We start from the raw sequence: 17,449 nt of genomic DNA on the forward strand, positions 1-17,449 counted from the left end.
ACAACACATAAATATTGCTACTAAAGTAAATACTGCAACCACTCAAAATGTGCCCTGGTGCAGAGATGGGGAGGTCCTTAAATACATCGTGTTCCTTCTTAAGTGTGTGAAAAATGAATACCTTGCATGCCAGAGACAGAACATCTTCCACCCTGTGTTCTGGTTTCAGAGTTAAAGCTACTCCTTGACCATCACAGAAGTGAACGTATGTTTGTGTTTCCCAAGCATTCTCCTTCTGGATGCTGTCCGGTACTGAGCAGTAGACATTCAAAAATTCATCAACTTGCTGCTGAAAACCAGAGAAAAATAGAAATTGTATGTGAGTGCTGCAAAAATAATGCTAACATACAGTTACATTGTCAGTTTGCAGTAAATACATACCACTGTATCTTTAGACATTGTACTGTGTATACTCCCATGGCAAATGAGGGGAAAAAGTCCTGTTATTAATTCACATTCGCTGTCAATGACTTGATTTTCTTGATAATGTTCTTCCACTGTATTCCTATTATGGGCTTTATGTCTTTTTCTCATATTATTTGTTGATTTAACTCAAACTGAAAATATGTAACCACCTGATATTATACCACAGTGGGAAGCATTTCTTAAGAAGAGCTGACTACTACAATTTTACCTAATTAACAGATCTGAAAATACATAATTACTGTAATTTTGACAGAAAAAAAATGGTAATATTGTATACTTCCAGCAGAGAGCACTGTAGAGCAAGGTTTGCCATAACATATTAAAGAACTAAAGCAGGAATCAAGTGTTGCTCTGTTTACTGCTCGAAATCACATTAATTCATAGGTAGCAGAGTATTTGCTTGTTTACCAATCTTGTTCATATTCTTACTTACTCCAAACCCACTCAGCTTGATCCAGTACAACATCCACCCTAACTAAAATCCCCGTCATTTTCTCACCCTTCATTTTCACACTTTGTTCTGCGCTGCACTTCAGGGTAGACATTTCAAAGGAAGCCACACAAGGAGAAGAAAAACACCATGAGTGCTTCTAAACCTTCAGCTTCACTTCTCTATTTGGGTCTGCCTATTCAGCACATCACTTCACTGCCCTCATCAAGGCATTCTGTTTACAAAGAGGTGCTCCCTGGATTCCTCCTTACAGCCAAAGGAAAGTGACGGTAACTCAGGAAACTGTGACCCAATACAGATCTTAAGACAGTCTGAGCTATCTTAGAGTGCCTAACTTCTGACTGCTTTTTCTTTGCTAGTTTGTTTATAGTCCCTGTTGGTTTGGGTTGGGTGTGTTTGACACCTACAAAAAGCTTCTTGATTATGCAGTTCTTCCTCCTGACTCTGCAGGGACACAAGCCCAGTGGTCTACTGCGATTAAAAGCTTCAGTAAAATCAGTGCACAGGGACTGCTTCCCTTGCTGCAGGCATCAAAGTTATTGACAACAATCTATCAACAGCAACAGAGACCAATATTATTTTGTTTTTCTAAATAACGACTGTGGCTGTAAAAAAAAAAAAAAAAAAAAAAAAGTAATAAGCAGTCCTATTCATGAAATTATTAAACAGTGCAGAAATTCAGGTTGCAGATGAACCACAATAATCATTTTATGCAAGAGTAGTGCTGGTTTTGGCAGAATTATATTAATGAAGCAAGAGCATTCAAGAATCTTACACTGATTGCTCAACTATCCTTTGTAACTAGTTGAAACTGAAATATTGATTAGCATGGGTCCACGGAAGCCCTGCGAGAATAGAACAACTATTATACATAACAGAAGTTCTGTTATGCCATTGCAATTAATGCAGCGATGAAATCTACACCAGGTGGAGTTTCACTTTAGTGGCTGCAGTTCCAGACTGCTTGTAAAACTGCCGTAGTTGAAAAAGATAATTCCAGTGGATGTGATCCTCTCAGAAACCAGTCAATCAAGTACCTGGGAGCAAATGATGATCTTCCACAGCATATATAGCAGAAATGAGAAAAGGCAAGGCAAGCATACTGAAAGAGTCGAGATGGAAATGTTAAGACTGAATTCTCCAGCAGCTTCCCTTGAGGTACATTGACTTAGATGCTCATATCAGTTCAGAGATTTGCAATTACCAGAATGGTTTACTATCCTGCAAGAATAGCTCTTTGTATCTGTTCAACAAAAAAATAAATCTCACTTTTGCAACAGATTAAGAGAAAAATAAATAAATAAAAAAGTTAATCAAAACAAAAACAGGATGAAGGTGATGAGAAGATGAAGGTTTCCACAAAGCCACCTTCTTCTGAAACATTTATGACATGACAAAGTTCTTCCAACTATAGAAGACGCTTCCCCTTCCTTGCCATGTACACTGGTGCTCAAACATAAGCCACAAGATAAACTTGTCTCTGTTATTAAACAAAACATTTTCTTTAACTGCAGTCAATATATTGTTGCTTCATCCACATTTTCCATCTCAGAAAATCTGACATGAAGAAATTTTTTCTTGTTATGCCTGCAGTGACTAATACTACAATAGTTCATTCATTCATTGCTGCATAAAGTTAAAACAACCCATCCAATTTTCCAGAAATATATGCCAGCATTTGCAGCCTGTCACACATTGTGCCATAAGGTTGCTGCAGGACCAATAAGTTACTTCATAATTTCCCCCACTATTTATCTCCATTTTTATCATCCCTTTTAGGGAAAACATAGCCTTCCAGTCAGAGTTTGCTGTTTGTAATTCACTGCATTCCTCGGGTAGCATTTTACAAAAGTTTTTATCCTGTTTTGTTTTTTATTGAAATTAGCCAATGAAAATGGGCTAGTGCCAAAGTAACGGTTTTCAGAGCTATGATGAATCATTTCTGAGTTGTCGTGTGATTCATGAAAACGTCAGGATCTTAAAAATGCCCACACTGTATTTAATTCCCATTAAAAAAAGGTTTTTGAAACACAGTTCAAATGGTAACACTTTTCTAAAAATAAAGTTGAGATCCAAAGCTCCACTTCTACACCTAAGCTGGAATACTTTTTAAGTCCTGAAACAGCCCCATTTAACTTTTTTAATGGCGTGACCAAAACCTGCAGCAAGGTTGACCATATGCTGGTTGTTTCTGCCCAGACAGAGCAGAGGCAGACCTTGACCCTTTCCAGACGGCACCAAGGCAAGTGGATTTCATTCTTCCTGCCTTGTGCAATATTCAAGATCAGTCTCTCCTCACAAGGGTTCAAAAAGAGCAAGAGATGCCAGGGAACACAAAACTCACAGCAGACCTTGCTGCATCAGGTGATGATGTTGATCCCCCAGTCTCAGTGAGGTCAGTGGCAAAAATGAGGGACCAGCACACCATTTCTCTGGGAAGAACCTTCAGGAGTTGTACCCAAGAGGATTTTGCCTCATATCAGTTTTAGGAGGGACCAAATCTCCCCAAGATTTAAGAGGACTTTATTTATTTATTTATTTATTTATTTCCTATTTCTGAGGTGTGAAATTGAGGCAACCTGGCACCACAGTCAGAGGTACGTTTTGAAAGAATTTGTGAGTTTTCTCAACAGGAGATCATGTCACAGAATCATAGAATAACAGAATTGTAGGGGTTGGAAGGGACTTCTAGAGAACATTGAGTCCAACCCCATTGCCAAAGCAGGCTCCCTACACCATGTCACACAGGTAGGCGTCCAGGCAGGTCTTGAATATCTCCAGAGAAGGAGACTCCACCACCTCCCTGGGCAGCCTGTTCCAGTGCTCCATGACCCTCACCATAAAGAAGTTCTTGCGCACATTCGTGCAGAACTTCCTATGCAGAAGTTTCAGCTCATTACCCCTAGTCCTGTCCCCACGCACTACTGAAAACAGACCAGCCTCGCCACTATGGCTCCCACACCTCAGGTATTTATAAACCCGGATCAAGTCCCCTCTCAGCCTTCTTTTCTCAAGGCTAAACAGACTCAGTTCCCTAAGTCTCTCCTCATAGGGGAAATGCTCCAGGCCCTTCACCATCTTTGTGGCCCTCCGCTGGACTCTTTCCAAGAGATCCCCGTCGTTTTTGTACTGGGGAGCCCAGAACTGGACACAGTATTCCAGATGAGGCCTCACCAGGGCAGAGTAGAGGGGGAGGATCACCTCCCTCGACCTGCTGGCCACGCTCTTTTTAATGCACCCCAGTATGCCATTGGCCTTTTTGGCTACAAGGGCAAAATGTCCCCCAAAAATCTCACATAATGATAATTTATTTGGAAAAGAGAGGGGTGATTTCATATAAATATTTTCCCACTCCAGGATATAACAGGCAAGAGGTCAAGTAACAAAGGGAATTCAGTTGTTTCAGTACACTGCTTCAAAAGACACACAAGAAGTGAAGATATTTTCAAGAGGAAAAAAAAAAAAAAAAAAAAAAAAAAAAAAAAAAAAAAAAACAAACAAAAAAAAAAAAAAACAGAACTACAGGATTAGTTGCTGTCAATTGGAGATAACTCTCAGCTTACACATAATTACACATTTCTTTATTACTTAGCCATCACATGACTACCTCTGATGGGGAAAGAACCCCTGTAGCAGGTAATGATACCCCAAAAATCCAACAATAGGAAAATGTATGAAAGATTTTGAACTTTGTCCAAAGCTTTGCCATGAAATCCATTGTAACTACTCACTATTGTTAATCATTTTCAAAAGCAAGATCTTATTCTAAAAGCAGATTTTGACTTTTTGTTTAAGACCTGGTACACGTATTCAGCTGAAAAGGAGTAGCACTGTGACATGATTTCTTTCTTTCAAGTCTTCTACTAAGTCTTAAACTACATTAAAAAAAATATATATCCCTTTCAAGAACAAAAGAATAGGGATAGAAAGTAGGTGGGAAGACCAATACCTTTTTTCATCTGGCACATATTGCAATTCTACACACAAAACAAAGTCCAAAAACTCTGCACCTAATATTTAATCCTTTACTTGGTGCTTATCTGTACAAGCCTAGCAAGGGAAAAAGAATCTGTCTATATAAGCTCCACAATAGCTTGACAACATGAAGTGCTCCTACATGTGAACTGGTTATGGACTTGAGTGTCCTGCTCTGCTTCCAGCCAGTGGACGGTGACACTATCCTCAGAGAGGCTGAAGGAACCAAAAGGGATTGTGACCAATATCCGATGCCATGTACATTAACTCACTCCTCTGCCCACAGTACTTATATTAAATTACATTGGCCTTACCACTCAAAACATACAGGTTTTGTTGAAATAGACGAAGGGGGAAAATAAAGTTTAGCACTGGCTGCAATACAAAGGCAAAACCTGCAAACAAACTCAGTTCAAAATCTGTTTCTTAGACACCACCATACAGACAGTGCATTCCAGTGAGGACTAGAGCTGTAAAGAAGTTTCTAGGTGTTTATTATTATTATTATTATTATTATTATTATTACTTGTTAAGGGCTATCACACATGTTGAGAAACATCTAACACTGGCTGTACTTTTATGAACCTTGGTGAGTTTCTGAACCAGCCTTGTAACACACTTATATATTCTAGAAATACATTTGGGAATTTAAAAATAAGATGGTGCAGAATAGAAACAGGCTTCTCTTACCTCAGCAGAGTTGGCTGAATTCTGGACACCAGCAAATCCATGTCCTCCAGCAGAGTCAAAAATCTATTAATGATACAGAAAAATAAACAGGTTAAACAAATTAAAAAATTAATTGGTTACAACTGAAGAAACAAAAACTAGATGAATATATCTAATTCCCAAAACAGGGATTGTTTTGCACTTCTGGTTGTTTTATTTTGATGGGAGGTAGTATTATGGAAATAAGAATTCTCCCTCCATAAAGAAAGTTTAAGTCAATGTTCTCCTTCAGAGTATGTGTACACATACTCATATACAAAAGTATCCACATACTTGTTTCTTTTTTCTTATCTGCTACTTAGCAGTAACTTTAAAGATAATGACCATCAAAAAAATGTACTCTTCTCCAAGTTACAGTTTTACCATTTGCTATATCATTAGGTACAGCTACAAATCTCAATGATTTGAAGAAGCAATTTTGAATTAATATTGCACATTTGGAAAATATCATCCCCTACAGCTATTCAGTTCACCTACCTGAACAGCAAGCCTGACACCGTTTAGCTAGAGCAGCATACTTGGCTCCCACTAGCACTAGCAAGGAAGTCACTAGCTGACTATTGCCCTACTTCAGAACTGACAACAGCAGAAACTGCAACCTATACTTCCCATATGTGTAGAAAGTAGTAGTTTCTACAGAGAGGCTAGGAAGTAGTAGTTAACTTTGCAAAAACACAAAGATGTTAGGACTATTCTTGCAATTAAATTAAAATAAATAAATAAAAAATCAATAGCTAAAGGCTACAATCAGATAATTTGGTGATAAGAATTACATAAACATAAGGATAGATCTATACAGTTCATAAAAGATCTTGATTTGCAGGTGCTAACATACTGTCCCAAAGTACAAATACAAACTGCACTTTTAGTCTCATTCTGGAATCAACAAATCAGTACAATATCATCTGACTTACATCTGACCTCCCCCCCCCCCCCATTTTCCCTTGGAAAATCCTTTTGGATAATCCAAGACAATGACAAACTCTTTTCTAACATTTCACATAAAATACAGTTTCTGACAGTGTGTCTAACAGGCACTACTTTTGAACTTCCTCTTTCTTGTCTTACCCACAGATGTAGTCAAAGCATTTTATTGTTTATGATTTCTCAAAATAGTTTATCATTTAGACTGAAGAAAAGCAGATAAGCATTTAAGAAACTGGGGATAATGTGAGCCTAGACGGCCCCCATCTGCTACAGTTCAGTTTTATTAACTGGTTTCTAAAAAACTAAGTGACTTCACTGATGTTTACAAAGCCTCCTGGAACAGAAACTCTGCACCCTATTTTTTGAATTATTATTAACAACATAAAAATAAGATAAAATTTAAAACTTCTCTGATGCAACAATGTTCAAGAACATACCATCTAATTTTGAAGCAAGAGTACCATAGATAACACCATACTAGCTCTAGTCAAATGAATTTTAATTAAATGCATGAGCACAAGAAATTTTTAACCTATTTTTTGAAACAGATGTCGGAGCACAATTAGGAGAGAAACAACCCTGACTTTTCCTACTTAACCCAGTTTCCCAGCGGGTTGAAAAGCTGACAAGAAAGGCAGCCCCAGGCCTATTCTGATTTACAATTACTTGCATATAACACTAGTTTGAGCAATGACATGGCTCCCCTTTCAGCCACTTTCCAGGTTCAAGGGTCAGTTTTTAATTCAAGCTTTTAAAAATTCTTCACTTTTATGGGTATGAGTCATAGTGCAGTGTTATTAAATATGCAACACTCAGGATTTACATTTCCTTAATTTTATTGTAGGTTGCTTAATAAAAAAAAAGAAAAATCAAATAAATACAAGAATAGTTCTTGGATGAAAATGAACACTTTTTAGGGCCAGCTGTTGCAAGTTTTGGAACAAAGAGGGTGAGGACACGCTGGGGACAGCTCTGCCTGTGCTCAGGAAAGAGCTAGGAGGGCAGCAGGAGCCTCTTTGCCTTGTGGAAATGAGATTCCCTGTCCCTGAGCTCCACCGAATCCTCTTCACAGGCTACAAAGAGTACAAGGAGATGTATCATGCAGTTACAGGCAGTGAGAGGTATCAGCCCAGCTGGACATGAAGCTAATGGGCACAGCAACCCTTCCCTCAGGCCTGTTATTAATAAAGAAATAGAGATGTAGAACTCGCAGATCAGCCTCACCTGTCACAGAGAACACTGAAAAATATATGAAAAAGACCACCTGGAGAAAATCTTTCAACCAGTTCCCTCTTTCAAAAGACAGATTTGAGCTTTTATTCTTATTCAGTGTCACCATGTAACACACCTCAACTGATATGCAAAAAAAAGAAAAAAAAAAAAAAAAAAAAGCCTAACAGTCTTCAAAAAAAGCTTCATCCCAAAGAAACATGCAGATAAATACTTACCCATTAAAAATATAAATAACCAGACAAGAAAATCCTGATCTGTTATTTTGCAATATTAAGTCTGTTTCACCAGTTCTGGGGGACTACAGTAATACAAATATGGGTAGATTTGCTTTGTATACCTCCTGTGAGAGGCAATGCCAAAGGCCGCTATCTTTGGATCAGTCTCTCCTTTTTCCCCACCCATGAAGACTCACCAATGTTATTCTGTATTAAATTGCAATAGTACTTCAGAGTCCCAGATATGAGCCAGCAAAACACTGAATTAAAGATTTGCATACAGGTTTTCTCCAAAGAAAGCCTACTTTGAAACAATTTGCAAGATGGTCAGAAGATGAGTTTTCTTACAAATTCAACAGAGATTGTCTTGTACTGCAGAGAAACTAATCCACAGGGTCAAAATCTCTCATTCATCAACTTTATTTAACACAAAGGAATCCAAAATCAGACATATGCCATTGCCTCTTCACAAGTGATGTTCTCATTACAAGTCCATAATGTCTATTGAAATTGTAAAGGCAAGACTGATGGGCAGATGTCTCCTTCCCCATGCACTGACAGCATTAGGCAGGATAAGCCCCAGTAGAAACAAGCCCTTCTCTACTTCCAGTATCCTAAATCCTCAGCAAATAAGATTTACCTGTGTTATGGAAGGTCGCTTTTCTTTTCCTTTTCTTGCCAGTGTGTCCAGTCCTTTTAGTGAAGAAAACAAACCCTTCTTATTTCGGACTCTCTGAGACAGAGACAGGGTACGCTTTCTGAGAGCAGCTTCATCCCTGGAGCAGATCTATTTAAACACAGACAGAACTTCTTTATAGCATTTCCATAAGAGCAAAATACCGATAGTTATTTCGACCTGAGAGAACAAACACAAGTTTCTTCAGTTTATCTCAATGCAATATGCCATGATGCTTCTTTTCATATTCAAATGGTGTAACAGCATAATGTTTTTCATAAGGCAAAATTAGAAGGTCATAAGAGGGAAGGAACTGGAAAATGTTGCACTGAACAACAGAAAAAGTTAATGAAAAGACTCTGAAAAAGAATGATAATCTATTATCCAGATATAAAATTGCTAGAGGAAGAAAGACAAAGCTGGCAAATGTGGAAGATAAAAGTGCTATACTACTGTGTCATTGACAAGCAATGACACAAAATACACAGATAAAAATAGTGGCTGAGAGAAACATTCTCCGTTGGGTCTTTCAAGGCTACTATTCAGTCTGACTTCTCATGCAGAAGACATGCTCTATTTCTTGCTGCAGAGACCAGCTTCGCAGTCCAGTAAAAGTTAAAAGAAGAAGCATGCCTGCTACTGCTATAGTTTACTTGAAGCCAACAAGGTGACAACAGCTTACAGCAGAGGTGCTTCCTCATTCTTCTTTGCAAACATAAACCACCATTTTTAAAAGTGACTTGCAAATTTGGATTGCCTCCCATTTCTGTCAGTTCTAAAAATACTTTCTCTTCAGGAGGGTACTGTCTCTAAAAAATGGAAAAAAAAAAAAGGAGATCTTGGACCTCCACAAAGGATTTGCTCAACTGAGAGACCACAATAACTTGTTAAAAGTAACAACCAGTGGTTTATGTCACTTTAAACTCCACATTCAAAGGGACAAAATTGCAGTGACAGAATTTCAACACTATTACTTTCTTACATTTATGTCTAGCTTTATTTCTCTAGATACGAGTCAGAAGTGGCCAATTCCAGAGTCCTCAGAGACCAAAAAAAGTCATGTCCATATATCCTCATGGGTTCAAAGCCCGTCTCCTTGAAAGAACATTTGTTGCAGCCAAGGAAGAGGCACAAACAAGGGAACAAGGCCATCTGAACAATGCATGGGGGTGCAAGAATTATTTATCCTAGCACAATTTCACATGTAAATACAGTAATAATTATGGCTTTGTGTGACACACCCACGAAAAGTACATTTGTACTTACCAGTGCATGGAAGGATGAAACTGAGAAAATGCCAAGCCTTCCCAGTGCCAATTTTGAAGGACGACTGGCAGCAGCCAAAAGGCTCTTTGGGTTCGGAAGCTCCCCACCTTGCAAACTGGCTAGGTAACATCGCATTCGGAAAAGATCCATGTTAAATTTTTCCAGGTTCTGTTCCCATTGCTGGATCTGTTTAGATATAAAAAGGGACAATTAAAAGGGGAAAAAATGTCTTTGTGGGCTGCACTGAAAATCCGAGCTCTTCCACAAACCCACAGTAAATTACTTTCATCTGGTGCTATATGGATTAGATTAGTTATTCCCTGCCAAAACACATTCAGTCATATTGTGTTACATCAACCCAAAAGATGACTTGAAATAAAACAAAGCTGGTGGTCTTAAATGCATACTGACAAGATGAACATACCATGAACTTCGGGTAGTTTGATAGCCACAAAAGCAGTTACATAAAAACATAACCTTGTGGTTCATGAAGGCTTTTTTTTTTTTTTTTTTTTTTTTTTTTTTTCTTTTTTGAGATTATTTTTGTTTCCTTCATTTTGTGAATTCAGACTGTATAGCTGCCTGGCTGAAAGCGAGACTGCACAGCTACACCAATTCACTACACTAAGTGAAGTAACTGTACTGATAGAGAGGCTATATGAAGATGGTGAAAACAAGCAGAACCTATCTGTACACAGGAGACAATACTGGCAGTGGGAGCACGTACAGTTCTTTGACTAATGGTTTAAAACATGTCTATGCTCAGCAATAATGCAAGAATAAGTTATATATACTCCATACAAATTACTGGACCACATGTAAGAATGTACCCATACCCTTATAAAATTTTTAAACATTTAACAGAGATAGATGCAGATGCAACAGATAACTAAATCTAATTTTATATAAAATTAGGAAAGTGAAAAGACTTAAATACATACTAGATGAGTAAAGTCCTGAATCAAGACTCATATGGCAGAAGTATTTTGCATTGATGCACACTCACCTACACAAACACAGATACTTAAATTTTACACTAAAGTCAGATTTTGCTTTTAATTTTCTGTTTACATGTTGGTAGTTGCAGCTCAAATCTGCCCCACGGTGTATAATAAACATTAATATGGATAAATAGTGCAAATAAGAATGCAGCTGTGTTTAATATAGTAAGCACATTCACCCATGAGAAGACAGAAAAAGCATCTACATTAGGTTAATGCACAATAACTTAATGTACATCAACTGATAGTTGTTAAAATCCCATGACAATGCTTTTCTTCAAATATCAGTTCATATCACTGTAAACTTGTTAAACTGGTGGTTTAGGGTTATAGAGAAAGTTTATCACATTTACTCTAACATATGTATTGCCCTCATACATTTCGCTGACATACATTGTTGATATCTGAGTGTAAAGAAAATTATCATCTTAAAATTATTCACTGTTGGAACAAGCAGTTTTATGACTTCAAAAACAAGCTGATCAATATCAGATGAACTTTTTGACTGATAGGTCTCTCTAGAAGCAAAATCAGTTCAGTTTTCTTATAACATTTCCAAGTACCACAAAATCACTACAACTGATAGAGACATTACGTATTCTAGCTTTCTTACATATGCACTCACAAACTGTAGCATCTGCTACAGCTATAGTTGTGGAAGCACTAGGCGTTGAGGGTAAAGGAAGGAAAGGGAAGGCCAAATAACAGGACAAACTCATAATAGTCTAGAGAAAATGGACTGAGATATATATGTAGATTGCCCTGAAAGTTATGCTTCCTGTTCACTTCCATGGGAACTACAACTGCTGCAAAAGGCACAGTAACACTATTTGTTACATCACTGTTGCCACTGCTGAAACACACAGCCCACCACCTCACTGTGCCCACATCTCCATCACCATTCAGCAATCATTGATTAATGTCAATGAGTGCAATGTTTTCTACATGGAAGAATTCAGTGACATTCCCTTTTCTTCATCCACACTACCCATGTTAGACATCATTTTGTCAGACTTCCACTGCATGGCATCAAAACGTAATAGAGTATTGATGGGAAGATTCAGTCCCTACTACCATACTACCAACATCTGCCTCTGACATCATGGGTCAACAGAATAAAATAGGAGGCATTAATTTCAGTGTAGCCCTCATATATAATGAAGACACCTCTCCCAGTCTCATGCTACACGTTCAAAACATGCATCCTTTGTGTCCCATAAAGAACAATCATTTTTTTCTTTGATTTTTTTTGAACACTGTCCTTTATTTTGCTCTCTTCTCTCAGATACTCTTTATCCAATATTTTACTGCATGCCTGTATCTTACACATGGAACGATACCAGAAAGAGCCTTTGTGACCAGCTCTTCCTCCATGTCAACATCTAATAAACCAAAACCTACAAGTTCAAGCAAAGTCTTTCCCTCTGGAATGATATCTCCATGTGTGCATAATCAACATCTCAAGAGTAGAACAAGGCTTGTTCTGGGTGCTGCTGGAATGGAACATCCTGTTCCCACTGAACACAAGGCTTTCTTCAGAATCTTCATTTACTACTTTCAAGTAAGTTGTATTTTAAAATAATCTCAGAAGGGGGAGTGAGGTAAAAGACAAGGATGTTCTAAAGAAATAATTAAATTAAAGTGTTTATCAGTCATTCAGGATGCTAGCTAATCAGCTCCAAAAGCATCGGTAATCATGATGTTACATTTAATGGCATTAGCAAAAACTGTAGGCAGGGAATTTCTGAGACTGTCTTGTAGTCTTATCAAAACCAGGGATGTCTGGAAACAATTGGAGACCACAAACCAATACCAGCTGCTATTTGTCTAAGCCTTTTAAACTATGATAATTCTTCCGAAAGATTTATATTCTTGAGGGCTAGATGGGGGAAGCTCACAAATAAATAAAGCAACAACTTCAAAGCTCACTATAACCTGGTCCATGAAGTTAATTTACAGCTTGAAGATTAGATGCTACAATCTTCACTCTGCTTTTGTCTGAGGCAAACCTGTGACCCACGTGAGAGGACTGTCCAAAGACAGCTCAAGGACTTAGGTTCATCCTGTACAGACAACACAGCCCTTTTGAAATCTGTTCTAAAGCAAATGGGAAAAAGCACATACAGCAGGCAGCAGTGGGAGTGGGAACGGGTGACAGGCTAACAGCAACAAGAAGAGAGTCCACAAAGAGATAAGAGATACTGCCTGACAGGAGGCATGCCAAAACAAACAAGCATACGTGAAATCAAACCCCACATGACCTGCTCAGTTATTGCTGCTTGTCTGCACTGCAAGCTTGAACATCAAGAGCATCCAAAACACCTACCTTTCTCTCCTAGTTTCAATCATACTTTAAACACCTCTAGTGAATTTCTAGGAAAACCATTAAAGGAGGTGAGGCAAAAGGCAAGCTGCCATTCTCAGTACAAGCAAATGTGAAGCATGGATAACTGGGTTTTGTGGCAGCATGAGAGAGAATGGTAGAAAGACAAGTAGAGACCATCCAAATAAACCTATTTCAGACCAATAGGACCTCTGTAAAATAGAAGAAGGAAAATATAGCAGAGTTAGAAAGGAGCAAAACACAAGAAGCCCAAAGAGTTAGTTTGGGTCATCAGGACAAATTAAGGCCAGGACGCCTGATTCAGAGACAAGGCTAATTATGCCAGGAGTGCTTTGTAAAAGGGCTACTTTTGGTAACAGAGACATGGATCAGGAATGAGACCTTAATGGTTAATACCCAATGTGGTACTTTCGGCAGTAATTTATCAGTAATGATCTTTTTTCAGATCATAAACAGACAATTCTCTTCCAAGTTAAGTGAAAAATCCATTAAGACACTAAGAGACAGTTGTAAATTCATTACATTATAAATTATGCAAACAGGTGAGTTGAAGGAAGGTGCTAGAAAGTGAATTTCTTCATGTTCAGTATCCCTGCTAGGCTGGTTCTTGGATAAACATTGAACTGGGACCTTGGTAAAGCCAGGAAGTAAATGTGTTTAGAGTAGATCACACATAACGGGTTTTCAGAATGTGAGATGGGGGCTCACTGAGTACTGCTTCAGAGATTATAAAAAGTTCATAGGGAAGGACAAGTCTTATCTGCTATGCAGCCATCGCTGTAGGTGATGCATCTAATAGAACCTCCACCCAAGCACGCCTCAGGGCTGCTGTCTGTAAAAGACAAGGCCCAGCAAAGGCTGTGCTGGTAGAGGAGCTAAGAGACAGGCCCTGGATCCTCACCCATCCTACCATGCAGTGCTAACAGCATCCTTTGGAAATGGGAGGAAAACCCATCTTTTTCAAGTACACATTTGCTACAAAGTAAAAGAGCTCAAATGTAATAAAATCAAGACCAGCATGGAATTAGCTGAAAGCAGTGCCAGAAACGACACCATATCAACTCACAGTAAGAATACTTCAAGTAACGAGAGAAAGGAGGGAAGGAAGAAGACTCCTGAAGCTCACCTAATAACAAAATAGAATTTTTCCACTTTGCACTTATAAGGGAACACAAAAGTAAAGATTCACAAAGAGGAAGGTGTTCTCTCAGTGATTAGGTCTTTAAAATGGATTTGATTTAGAAACACTTCTTACACCATACAGAAACATCAGCTCCTCATGACACAACTTTCTACAGCAATAAGAAATTTAGAATTTTCCCCTATACAACATCTTCTGTCTAGATCGAAATGTTTCAGCAAGCTGATGTAAGGAACTCTGAATTTAAATGAATCTTCTATCGCTCTTTTAAATGATCAGCTTTTTAACCACATTACAAACAACGCCAAACTCTTAGCATTCCAGTCCCCAGTTCTCAGACACAATACATATTGCACCCATCTGGACAAATGAGTCACTCAGTATCTTGGGACAGGAAAAAGACTTTTTAATGTCATTTCTTCCTAAAGAACAGCAAAGGGGCAGTCCGACAAAATGGCATCTAAAATGGAAGTGCAGATGAAGCAAAGCTGTGCCACTGAATTCCTCCATGTGGAAAACACGGCACCCGCTGACATTCATCAGCAAACAGTGGATGTGAGTACAGACAGGCAGTGGGTGGTGCATTTCAGCAGCGGTGACAGTGGGTCACCTCTGCTGGTACAGATGTTTACAAGCACAACATGCAGGCTCTGGGTCACCACTAGTGAAAATGCAGATCTAATGGTGGTGACTATGCTGAAAAATATTGTTTTGTAGCTGAGAACGTGCTCTATTAAATAGTGCTACTATGCTCTTTGTATCTATTGTAAGTTTCCATGGAAATAAATAGGAGGCATTACCTGCAGGGCAACCTACATATATATCTCTGTCCATTCTCTCTGCACTTTTGTGAGTTGGTCTTTTTATAAGCTTTTGTAAATCCAGTCTTTCAGAGCAACATATACATGTCTATAGCCAAGGATGAAATTAAGAAAGCCATCGAATCCAGCTGCCCCTCTCCAGAAAACAGCAGATAGCCCTTCCTGCACACACCCCTGCAACAGCTTCATCTCACAACCACTGCTATGCAATTCTACATTTGCTAGTAGTTTATTCATTATTTTATCTTCCTGAAACAAAGATGAAATTTCATACACATGCAAAACAGTAATTACAGCAGTTAAGAGAGTGAAGATGAACCTTCTTTACTTCTCTGACTGCTTATTCTCTTCACTCTTTAGTGACTACCAAAAGTGAAGGAATTTACTACTAATTGGAAGTGGGGGGGCGACAAGGGGGGGAGGGTCACACCACACAGAATATTAATACCTAAGAAACCAAACCGAATCACTCAGAAAGCAGAGCTGAACTCTAGCCAGGTAAAAGACCATCCAAACTGAAGACCTGTTATAACAAATTTAGATACTTTTTTTTTTTTTTTTTTTTTTTTTTTTTTTTTTTAAGTTTAGAAGAGTGTGGAAGAAAGAAAAATCACTGGATATAACAGATAAATTAGTATTTCTATGTAGAAAAACTGGCGAGCGTTATTAAAGTTCCCTGGAAAGATTCTATTTCAGGTTTGTTATTATGAGTTTTCACCCAACATTGGACAATATTTCATAAGATGTTTCACAGAAAAATGAAGACATGCTATTTGGTCTTCTGAAAGGAGCCTGAAGAGTACAATTCTTAAAACTATACAAGCTGTCTTCCGGTACAAGTTAGTGAGAGAAAAGACAAATAGTCGAGTATGTTTTAAACAAAACATAATGAAGTTATGAGGCAAAAGATCACAAAAGGAAAAGAAGGAAAAGTACTAACTTATTTAATGACATCTTAGAGAAAACAAAGTACCACCTTACTGATCCCCTTATTTTGCTTTATATGTGTACAGTAATACAATTGTACAGTTACAGTTGATAGGTAAACAGAGGTTAAACAGATGTTTCTTATGAAAGATTATTGTGATAGAAAGATAATCTATGACAAATGTAAAATGCTCACTGATGTTGAAGGTTCACAGTAAACTCCACAAAGGAGTGACCTCCAGAGAGAGAGAACCTGCCTTAGTGGTGGTCAGCCCTTAAATGAGACCTGGGAGAGGTGCTCCACCCCTTCTGGTAGCACAGCTGAATTACCTTCACCTGTGCTCCCACAGCTGACTCATTGCTTGCCTCAGGTGGTTAGTCAGAGGTTCAGGCTGTGATCAATAGTTTCCCATACACTATGCTAATAGATAAAGACTTGCAGTTGCAGGTGCATATGAAAACTTACATAAAAACCATTTTCATACGCATCTGTTTTTCCCATTAATGCCTAATCATTTCAATGCTTGAAAGTAAAACCTCTGCTTATAACCTCCCTGATAAATAAGTCTCATGCACACAGAAAATAAAAATAAGAGAAAACTCTGAATAGCTTGGAAAATAAAACATTATTATGCCAATATACTACAATTCAAAAAGTCCAGAATGCTTTCAAGCAACCATTATTCACACTGCTGTACTAAGATGACACAATAGAAAAAGACTTGTGTACAAAGTACACAAAGAAATACACCCAGAGCTACAGTGCCCTCACAGTGAGGCTAATTTTCTATCCCATTAAAAACATTTCTACAGGCAAAGGCAGCTCCAGTTTTAAATTAACATGCAATATTTTGTTAAAAGAGCTCCAAATAAATGCCTTGAATCACTTTCACCAAATTCAGTGGCAGGTAGACAAGGCTCCGTTTTCACAGCAAATGTTGTGAATACGAATACTTCTCCCATGTTAAATATCTAGGAAGTTAACATAGATAGACAGGCTATCTACACAGTCTACTATAAGACAAACTCCATGGGCTTTGAAATCATGCTCAGTTCTGTGATATTTTTGAACTTGTTACTTTTTGTCTTACTGTGTTACACCCTGGGGAAACAAACCAGCACCACCAAACAGCATATTTATAGCATATATTAATATAAACACACATGGCCGTAGGTAGTATGTGCAAACTTATTTTCAGCCATATGACCAGAGGCCTACTGGGAATAGTTGCTGTACACATACTGCTCTCTTTGATCTCTTCTAAATTGCTCCACTGTACTGATAGCTATATCAAGGGCTACTATTTTCTCTTATGT

At 38.2% G+C, this 17,449-nt stretch overlaps 1 protein-coding gene across 4 annotated transcripts in view; it reads right to left on the reverse strand.

Annotated features, from left to right (window-relative positions):
* Positions 1-17,449, reverse strand: part of TIAM2 (TIAM Rac1 associated GEF 2) — a 133,749-nt gene that overhangs the window by 50,839 nt on the left and 65,461 nt on the right. For 2 of the 4 annotated variants that reach the window (XM_072333786.1, XM_072333787.1), the window contains 4 exons: positions 9,899-10,084; positions 8,597-8,743; positions 5,543-5,605; positions 122-289 (listed from right to left, as the gene is read on the reverse strand). In XM_072333786.1, coding sequence (XP_072189887.1) covers positions 122-289; positions 5,543-5,605; positions 8,597-8,743; positions 9,899-10,084 — 564 coding nt within the window. Of the gene's footprint in view, positions 1-121; positions 290-5,542; positions 5,606-8,596; positions 8,744-9,898; positions 10,085-16,328; positions 16,385-17,449 lie in introns of those variants that run through there. The other 2 variants (XM_072333790.1, XM_072333789.1) reach the window with 2 other exon arrangements.

The sequence above is a fragment of the Excalfactoria chinensis genome, chromosome 3 (genome assembly GCF_039878825.1).
Source record: "Excalfactoria chinensis isolate bCotChi1 chromosome 3, bCotChi1.hap2, whole genome shotgun sequence".
Lineage (NCBI taxonomy): Eukaryota > Metazoa > Chordata > Aves > Galliformes > Phasianidae > Excalfactoria > Excalfactoria chinensis.